The following is a 10,470-nucleotide window of genomic DNA, read 5'->3' on the forward strand; positions in this document are numbered from 1 at the left end:
TAAACAAACCTCTATAACTTTTTTTAGGTTTCACTTTTTAAACTTTTTTTTACTTTAGCTTGCCGTTCAGTGGATCAATTGTTACACTTAAGTTTGGTCTCATTTTAAAGAAGACCCATGGCAGATTATTGTTGAAGAACCCAAGTGCAGTTTATTAAAACGAAGCAGAATCCAATATCCACACAAAGACTTGACAATGGCTTGACTTGACATGAACAAACTGGACATGAACAGACTCACCGACAACAGAGTTACAAAATCAATACACGACCAGAGACAATGGCAACAAGAGGGCTACTTATAGCAAACACTAAGGGTCACATGACAAGAATCAACCAATCACAACATGACACATACACAGGGCAGAAATACATGAGGGCAAGGGAAGCATGACACCCACAGCATGAATCAAATTACAAAATAAAAAACATGAAAACAAAAACATGAAACAAAACGCAAAATAGACATTACATTAAGTCTGTGCTCCCAAGCTTCACATTTTTATGACAGTTTTGACAGACATTTTTGTCCATTATGGACCCATGTGTAACTTTTTTAATTGACGCACAAGGGTTAAACAACAAAAAAAACATTTTATGCTAACATCATGCATTTTTTAATCCACACTTAAAGGTGCAGTAAGACATCTCGGAAAATGCTAAATTTAGCCTGATAGCACTGAAAGCGAACACCCCACCCTCCCTGCAAATGCTGTCCAAAGCCATGCCCCCTGAACGCATGTATGCACACAGACCAGACAACCAGAGACAACATTACTCAATACATCATGTGCCATTCATTGGTGAGAAAAATTAATAGTACAGTTAATAACAGTACTAAAATACCAGGAAGGAAGGTCAGGTTGTTGATGTTTGTCTGTCATTCTCGCTCTGTCTGCACAGACTTTCAACCAGCATAACACAAAAAAAAATCACCTATTGCACCTTTAAATGTGAATACATTTAATTAAAAAAATTACACTTTTAACAAAAAGTTGAAAAAAAATCAAATTTTTTTGTCAAAGATTATGTTTGGATTGATTATCAAAACATAGATGGAGTAGATCGAGTCCATCAACAGCCTCAGAGCTTCACAGCAGTTTTCTCTTCATGGGTTCAACATTTCATCCGCCCGAAACTGCTTCTGTGTACAACTGTTGGCGCAAGCTAGATTAAATTGATTATTATGTTTTAAATATGGTTATTTTTCTTACAAAAATGCATTGATTCACTACTGGAGGACTTTGTTCACCCCCCGGAGCCGTGTGAGACACTTGTTTTTATGGATGGGCGCTTTTTATTTAACTTATTTTGGACTGATGCATGCAACACCCGCTGAGTGGCATTAAACAGCTTGAAAGATCAAAGACCATTTTTAATATAACTCCGACTGGATTTGTCTGAAAGAAGAAAGTCATATACATCTAGGATGCATTGAGGGTGAGTAATTTATGGGCTAATGTTCATTTTTGGGTGAACTAACCCTTTAATATGTTTGTTAAAGTGTGATGTTATTATTAGACTGAACACAATCAAATTATCTTTCTCCAGAGTGAATGCACAGATGATTGCTCAAATTGCTCCTAAACCTCTTGTCACACTGAGGACAATGGCAGTTTATTTCCAGAATGAGTTTGCAAATGCCGTTTCAGGCATGTGTTATTTTTGAAACTCTTTTCACACTGAAGACACTTGTAAGGCCTCTCTCCAGTGTGAACTCTGATGTGAGTCTTAAGGTTTCCTTTAATTGTGAAACCCTTTCCACACTGAGGGCAGGTGAAAGGTTTCTCTCCAGTGTGAAATCTCATGTGCGTCTTAAGGTTTCCTTTAACTGTGAAGCGCTTTCCACACTCTTGGCAGGTGAAAGGCTTCTCTCCAGTGTGGAATCTCATGTGATTGTCAAAGTTTCCTCTGTGTGAGAAACTCTTTCCACACTGCTGACATATAAAACAGTTCTCCCCGGAGTGAATCCTCATGTGTTTATTAAGGTGTGATTTATATCCGAAACTCTTTCCACACTGAGCACAATCAAAAGGTTTCTCTCCAGTGTGAACTCTCATGTGGCCATCAAGTTCTTTTTTCTGTTTGAAGCTCTTTCCACACTGAGAGCAGGTGTACGGCTTCTCTCCGGTGTGAATTCTCATGTGAATTTTAAGACTTCCTTTTACTGAGAAACTCTTCCCACACAGTTTGCAGGTGTGAGGTTTCTCTCCAGTGTGAATTTTCATGTGGACATTAAGGGTTGATTTCTGTGTAAAACTCTTTCCACACTGAGGGCATATGAATGGCTTCTCTCCAGCATGGATTTTTAAGTGGACTTTAAGGCTTTGTTTACGATTAAAACCCTTTCCACACTGCTGGCAGGTGAAAGGGCTCTCTCCAGTGTGAACCGTCATGTGAGACCTAAAACCTTCTTTTCGTCTGAAGCTCATCTCACACAGTTTGCAGGAGTAAGGCTTCTCTCCAGTGTGAATTCTCATGTGGACATTAAGGGTTTTTTTTTGTGTAAAACTCTTTCCACACTGAGAGCACATGAACAAATTCTCTTCAGTGTGGATTTTCAAGTGGTTTTTAAGGCTTTCTTTTTGACCGAAACTCCTTCCACACTGTTGGCAGGTGAAAGGGCTTTGTTCAGTGTGAACTCTCATCTGGACTTTAAGGTTTGTAGCTTCTGTTTTATAAGTCTGTGAGTAACTAAAATATTTTTCTCCATCCATGAGATCATGATATTTCTCATACAGATTTTTCTCTTCCATTTCATCCAGGTCTTGACTCTCCTCTTTCAGCGGTATCAGGTCTAGGGTGAACAGAAACAAATAAAAGTTATCACCAGTTTAATGGCACAAAGATATGAATTCTTTTAGACAGACTTGTAAAACATTAAGTCCAACAACAAGTACAGTAGGTAGTCAACCAAAATGCCTATTACCACTGCGAGGTCACAACGTTAAATCAAACCCAGTCACATTTGAAACTCTAGATAAAACAATTAACCCTTTAAACCCTAAAGGCATTTTGCCTCACTGAAGGTTTTTCTAAGTGACATACACAAAAATAGTGACTCATAACTCCAAGACTGTAGCAAGGCGAGTAAAAAGGTTGGTATCGTTTGACAGAAAACTTTGGTTGCAAAGGCCCCCATCCGTCCAAGCCGTGTAAGACCGTTCAGCCTGCCAAGACTCAGCAGACACGAGGATGTTCCTGCTCGGCCAGATGCTACTCCTTTCCTAAGCGCCAAGGACCCCAACCCAAGGTAGCGTTGGACCTGGCGCCTCTGGCGTCTTCCTGATCTGCGAGGTCTCACTGCAGCCGGACCACCCCCCAAGCGACCTCTCTTAAGCCTCCTATCACCCTGTTCAACCCTGGGTGCAGAGGGAAATGTGTTTGTTGCAAACTCTGGGCCCGTTCAAGCACCCAAGCAACCAACCGCTGTTACAGCAGGGAAAATAAAACACATACACTTTCAAAAAGAGAGCAAATTTCCTCTTTTTCCCATTTCCCACGAGTGCCCTGCCTTCGGGCAGCCAGTCACTCGAGCTAATCCAACCCCTAGCCATGTGGGCCAAGGCCTGACATGCCATCCCCAGAGTGTCAAAGTGGGTTAGGGGATAATAAAACCAGGATATTCACTCCAATTCGCTCAAAGACCCCAGCGCTTCAGCGGCGTGGTCCCCACCTCAGTAGAAAGCACGGGCGCTCACATCCTACGTTCAGAGGTCATGAATTTGAATTTGAAAGGAGCCATAGAACTTTTCCTCCAGCACAGAGCGAGGCAGGCTTCTACAGCCGTTACTTCCTCGTCCCCAAAAAAGATGGTGGCCTCCGGCCCATCCTCGATCTTAAACACCTGAATCGTGCCCTCATGAAAAGGTCGTTCAGGATGACTACGCTAAAACAGGTCCTCTCGCAAATCCGCTCAGGGGACTGGTTCTTTTCTCTGGACCTGAAAGATGCATACTTTCACATCCAGATAGCCCCCCCATCACAGACGATTCTTGAGATTTGCCTTTGAGGTAGTGGCTTATCAGTACACGGTCCTTCCCTTCGGGCTGTCTCTGGCTCCCCACCCTTTTACAAAGTGCATGGACGCGGCTCTTTCCCCCTCTGAGGCAGATAGGAATTCGCATTCTCAATTACCTCGATGACTGGCTTGTGCTGGCCCAGTCAGAGGCAGAATCGATGGCACACAGGACCCTCCTCAGTCACTTATGGCGCTTTTCCACGGCGTGGTACGACTCGGCTCGGTACGGCTCAGTACGGCACGGCATTGTTTGCGTTTCCACTGCAGTTCAGTACCGCTTTAAAGTGGGCGGGATTATTCACATGTCGTTATAGTTGCGCCGCCTCTACTAACACGACTCCTAAAAAAAACTTTTTCATTCCACATCACCCCATCAAGCTCTCGCTGGATCCGCTCCTCTGCTATCAACGAGAGGAACGTCTGTACTTCCGCAACAGACAACAAAACTTTTCGGTTGTTAAAAAAAGGTGCGCTCGTTCAAAACAGTTGCATTCGATCCTTCGCTGGCTGTGCTGATTTAAATCTAGCGGTTCTTATGTGTTTGTGTCGCAAGTTCAGTGACGCAGATAGTAACGATTCTCTCCGGCCAATCCGTGATCAGCAGAGTTTACACGTCACGTTTTGGTAACGTTACAGTTCATTTGGAACCCCAACCGAATTGGTACTAAAAAAAGTACCAGGTACCAGGTACTGTACCCAGTGGAAAACCCCCCAAAAGTGAACTGTACCGAGCCGTACCGTGCAGTGGAAAAGTGCCATTAGAGCACCTGGGACTCAGGGTCAACTTTGCCAAGAGCATGCTGCTCCCCAGTCAACGAATACTGTTCCTGGGGGCAGTTTTCGACTCGGCTCAAATGAGAGCTGTAGTCATGCCAGAATGTGCTCTGGCCATGCGGAAACTCACAGCCTCCTTCAAAATCGGTGCCGCTCGCCCTCTCAAAACATTTCAGAGGATGCTGGGCCTCATGGCTGCAGCGTCACCAGCACTACAGCTGGGCCTGCTTCGTATGCGACCCCTTCAGCGCTGGTTAAACCCGCGGGTTCCATCACATACATGGCGTCACGGGTGCCTACATACCAGGGTGAGCCAGGCCTGTGTGACAGCCCTGGCTCCTTGGATGGACTCTTGCTGGATGAAACAGGGCGTGGCCATAGGAATGGCTTGCAGGAGGAAAGTTGTCACAACAGATGCCTCCAACACAGGTTGGAAATGCTAGCAGTGTGTCAAGCCTGTCAGTACAGGTGCATCTCAATAAATTAGAATGTCGTGTAAAAGTTCATTTATTTCAGTAATTTTACTCAAATTGGGAAACTCGTGTATTAAATAAATTCAATGCACACAGACTGAAGTAGTTTAAGTCTTTGGTTCTTTTAATTGTGATGATTTTGGCTCACATTTAACAAAAACCCAGTCAGGATCGGGACTCGGTATCAGCAGATACTCATTATTCAAGGACTCTGACCGGATCAGGGGATCCCAGATCGGGACATCCCTAGTATTCTCCTGTGTTCATGTAGGTTAAAAATGATTTATCTTACAAATCTGATTAAATGGCGCACATTGCGTTCCCAGGTGTACGTTATAATAAACTCAAACTCACAACAGTATGAAGAGATGGAGTTTGAGACGCTACATCCACACGTAAATTATAACTCTTTGTGCGGAGCAGCATTTACTGTGAACGGAGCTGCTCTGATTTGTGCGTATGTAACCTACATGCATGTAAATAATTAAAGCTCATACGTTAAACCTGCATCACATATTTGAATCATAGCATTTGTGAATTCACAGTATGATTTTTAAATGGGTTTAATATCATGCAGCCTTGAAAAACGGTCTAACATGGCTCCAGGAGCCATTGGCTCCTGTAAGAAACAAACTTAGGCGCCAAATTATTTTTTCAGGTGCCACAGAATGAACATGTTATATAATATATTTTAATATATTTTTTTACATGTAATATTTAAATCATACTGTCATGTGTTTATGTCTCATATTTTTTTTTATTTAGCAGCACTTTAATTCATCTTGTAGATGTCCTGGGAACTAAGGTTCACTTAAAGTGGGAACTAAGCATCTTTTCCAACTTGAAATATACAGTCACAAATAATTATTTATTACACAGAATATGTACCAATATCATGGACTGTACAAGTATCACTTGGCCACTGAGTGTAGTTTGGGCTCCTCCTCAATGCATCCTAAAAATGTTATGTCTTTCCCACATCTAGTCAGTTTTTCTTTTATTAGTAAAATGCTATTTTACAGGAGGTGTTGAATTTGATCTTTAGCTTGCATTCTTTCTTATCATGTAGACAAAAGGTTAAGTAAAAATATGAATATGCAATAGCACAAATACAGCAAAATGTTCCTCTTTTTATTTATTTTTCTAGCTGACTGATGAGCTTATTGATGAGCTTATGGACGCCGAATGGTTATTCTGAGGTAAATGTACTGTTACGTGGCAATGTTTACAAGCTTTACACGTTTTCCGCAGTTTGAAACACTGAATGAGCGATTACATGACACATTTCAGTAAGTTGTAGGCTACTGTAGGCTCTCTTATAACATAGCCAACCTTTTGATGTTCATTTATGTTTTATCATACTATAGTATTAAAGAAAAAGATAAAATGGGTTCACTTGCCGCTTGAACTGCCGCTTGAAACCGCAAGAGCACCAAAACCATATTTACTGTTTGAATTTCGTTATGAATTTGGCATACTTTTAAAGCTGACACTTTGTTTATTGAAAGGTAACAAAGCACAAAGATTATTGCGATTACTGGATGGCAAGTGCGCTACAAATAGGCTAATATGAAGTTTATATGAAGTTTATGCATTAACAGAATGCAGCATAAGATCTTAAAGGCAGAGTAAGTGACAGCGCAGCGCAGCGCAGCGCAACAAATCCCCAACAGAAAACTGCTGCTGGGTTCCATTTATGACGTGCTGACACACAAATGGTTTTCAACGGTGGTTTGATCGCGTCCAGTGTAGGCAGACTTCAGCTGTTGTAGACACGGTGTTACTCAGCTATTGAGAAGAAACAAAGCAACCTCGGCGTCCGATCGCAGGCCTCCACTCATCGAGTTCTCTCCAGCGCTGGAAAGCTGATCCCATATTTACACGGGTCCTACTTCTTGCCTTATCCTTCTGCAGACGTTTTCCTCTTTTGTTTTTTATCCGCTATCTCTATCTTTCTGTCGCTGGCTCGGCTAATGTACGTCCCATGCACTGAACGCGCTCTCCTCCACATCACGAGTAGACACGCCCCTTATTGCTGATTGGCTACAAGTTTGTTTTGCGATTCGGCCTGAATTAGTTTTCTAAAGTGTTTTTGAAAAATCACTTACTCTGCCTTTAATAAGAAGCAGCCATATTAGTAGGCTAATGATTATAAACGAGAACTGTTAACGATATTGCCAATATCCACAGCTGACAGCTTTACCTGCTGTAGTTTGTTCACGGAATCGTGACAGCCCTATTTACAACTGTGTTTTCATTTGTACAGCAACAATACTACAAGTGAACTCAAATGTATACTGATAGTTTACTAGTTAAATAGCACATTTAGTTTATGAAAGTACTCTTTGAAATTTACTTAGTGAAGTACTAGTTTAGTAATAAGTACAAACATACTTGTAGTTTTTGAACATAATTTACATTACACGTTTAACTGTACTTTTAAAGTAAACGTCACGTTCACATTAGGTGTGGGAATCTTCCTTTTTTTTATTAATTAGACTTTAAAAAAAATCTTGACATCTTTTTAAATCGTTATGCATCAATTTTTCTCCCACCCCTAATTAACATACTCAACTAAACTGTTTTTTTTTCATCAACATTTTTAAACAAATCTATTGTATAGGATGACAAAACAACACAACGACTCATCCCAGTTTAAACGTCTAATCACAGTGTTTAATGTAGGGGCATGCAGGAGTTTCTCTTTAACCTGTCAATAAAAAGAATACTTCATTCACTTTACTTTTTAGTGCAGGAGTACAAGTATAGTCCAAAAACACTTGGACTTTTCTGTCAGTATAATTTAAGTATTTTTAAGTGTAATTTTAAGTATATTTCTGAGAAGTATAAAGATTTCTTATTCTAATACAGTGTTTCCCACAGGATTTTGTGAGACTTGTGGCGGCAGGTGACGTCATTGTGTCAATTTTGCTTTCAGACAAGTTTTGGCACTTCGGATCTGTTTTGCTCTCTGAACTGTCACTTACTGTAATACAACTGAATGCCCAGTAAAGCTGTTCCCATTGACTTTTTTTCTGTTGTCATACTTAAAACATGTAGAAATTGAAGCAATTATAGTCAGACAGTGTAAGTCACTTAATATTAACTTCTTGTTTATTTAAGTGTTGTATTAAATCAGAATCACATTTGCAAACTCTCTTAGGCTAATAATCATTAAAAGCTGTCACTCATCTTAGTTCATACCCATCATAATCAACGCTGCTCACTACACTGCACAACGAATCTCTTATTTACACCGTCTACACATTGTTTATTAGGCTGTAATGAAAGGATTTAAGGATTCAACAGATATGTCTTATACATTACTCAACGCTGCACAAACAGGTTGTAAGTCGCCTTTGACGCTCTCCTGAACACAAACACAAATATGCTGATAGGCTCAGTCGCACTGGTGCTCCTAAATATTTTTTCATAGTCGCATGCAGTAGTTTTTGGTCGCAAATGCAAATGAAACGGTCTCAGTACAGAGCCCTGCTCAGTCCACAACGCTTCTTAGAGTCTGTGTGCAGTGTTTCCCACGCATAGACTTTACTTGGGCGGGTCGCCCAGGTATATTAACGGCCGCCCAAGTATATTTGGAGAAACATTTTTGCTTTTATTATTTTTATCCTGATGTCATTCATTTCGTCACGAGTTACATGCAGTAAATACAATAAAGAGAAACATGACTGAAGAAAAACTTTGAGAATGAAAACCAACCTGTTTGTTCCTCAGGATCTTCATGTTTGAAAGCTTCTTCAATCCTCACGTCTTCACTCTCCTCTTTAATAAGCTCCATCTCTATAACAGTGTCTCGAGGATCTCAGCTTCAGCAGGAGTTTCTCTGTGTGTTTGAGATCAGAATAATTAACAGACAGATCTCTGGATGAAGTCTAAACGCTCAAAACTAGCACATCTACTTAATAAAAGAACAGATATAATATTTAGATATGTATTGTTTGCTCTGTATTGATCTGTAGATAATGTTTGACAGCTTACGCAGTGTGAGAGAGTGAGTGTGTTACAGATGTGTGTGTGTGTGTGTGTGTGTGTTACAGATGTGTGAGTGAGTGAGTGTGTGTGTGAGAGAGTGAGTGTGTTACAGATGTGTGTGTGAGTGAGTATGTTACAGATGTGTGTGTGTGCGTTACAGATGTGTGTGTGGGTGTGTTACAGATGTGTGTGTGAGTGAGTATGTTACAGATGTGTGTGTGTGCGTTACAGATGTGTGTGTGGGTGTGTTACAGATGTGTGTGTGAGTGAGTATGTTACAGATGTGTGTGTGTGCGTTACAGATGTGTGTGTGGGTGTGTTACAGATGTGTGTGTGAGTGAGTATGTTACAGATGTGTGTGTGTGCGTTACAGATGTGTGTGTGGGTGTGTTACAGATGTGTGTGTGAGTGAGTATGTTACAGATGTGTGTGTGTGCGTTACAGATGTGTGTGTGGGTGTGTTACAGATGTGTGTGTGAGTGAGTATGTTACAGATGTGTGTGTGTGCGTTACAGATGTGTGTGTGGGTGTGTTACAGATGTGTGTGTGAGTGAGTATGTTACAGATGTGTGTGTGTGCGTTACAGATGTGTGTGTGGGTGTGTTACAGATGTGTGTGTGAGTGAGTATGTTACAGATGTGTGTGTGTGCGTTACAGATGTGTGTGTGGGTGTGTTACAGATGTGTGTGTGAGTGAGTATGTTACAGATGTGTGTGTGTGCGTTACAGATGTGTGTGTGGGTGTGTTACAGATGTGTGTGTGAGTGAGTATGTTACAGATGTGTGTGTGTGCGTTACAGATGTGTGTGTGGGTGTGTTACAGATGTGTGTGTGAGTGAGTATGTTACAGATGTGTGTGTGTGCGTTACAGATGTGTGTGTGGGTGTGTTACAGATGTGTGTGTGAGTGAGTATGTTACAGATGTGTGTGTGTGCGTTACAGATGTGTGTGTGGGTGTGTTACAGATGTGTGTGTGAGTGAGTATGTTACAGATGTGTGTGTGTGCGTTACAGATGTGTGTGTGTGTGACAGATGTGTGTGTGTGTGTGTTACAGATGTGTGAGTGAGTGAGTGTGTGTGTTACATAAGTGTGTGTGTGAGTGTGAGTGAGTGAGTGAGTGTAACAGATGTGTGTGTGTGTGTGTGTGTGAGTGAGTGAAACAGATGTGTGTGTGTTACAGGGGTGTGTGTGTGTGTTTCAGATGTGTGTG

General features: G+C 41.3%; 1 protein-coding gene across 1 annotated transcript; it reads right to left on the reverse strand.

The window, feature by feature from the left end:
• Window positions 1-1,433: 1,433 nt before the first annotated feature.
• On the reverse strand, window positions 1,434-9,146 carry LOC107573469 (gastrula zinc finger protein XlCGF57.1-like). The gene is made up of 2 exons (XM_016259903.1): window positions 8,988-9,146; window positions 1,434-2,796 (listed from the first exon to the last, which is right to left on the reverse strand). Exons 1-2 carry the CDS (start codon window positions 9,064-9,066, stop codon window positions 1,595-1,597), a joined length of 1,281 nt encoding a protein of 426 aa, XP_016115389.1. The 5' UTR covers window positions 9,067-9,146; the 3' UTR covers window positions 1,434-1,594.
• Window positions 9,147-10,470: the final 1,324 nt, after the last annotated feature.

Source organism: Sinocyclocheilus grahami, unplaced genomic scaffold (assembly GCF_001515645.1).
Source record: "Sinocyclocheilus grahami isolate Dianchi unplaced genomic scaffold, SAMN03320097.WGS_v1.1 scaffold1953.1, whole genome shotgun sequence".
NCBI classification, from domain to species: domain Eukaryota; kingdom Metazoa; phylum Chordata; class Actinopteri; order Cypriniformes; family Cyprinidae; genus Sinocyclocheilus; species Sinocyclocheilus grahami.

What these genes read in the sequence shown, in the direction of transcription:
- LOC107573469 (XM_016259903.1), bottom strand. Translation starts at nt 9,066, where the DNA reads ATGGAGCTTATTAAAGAGGAGAGTGAAGACGTGAGGATTGAAGAAGCT. An exon ending in AGATCCTGAGGAACAAACAG is followed by an intron (nt 2,797 to 8,987) that starts GTTGGTTTTCAT and finishes TGTTCACCCTAG; the next exon opens with ACCTGATACCGCTGAAAGAG.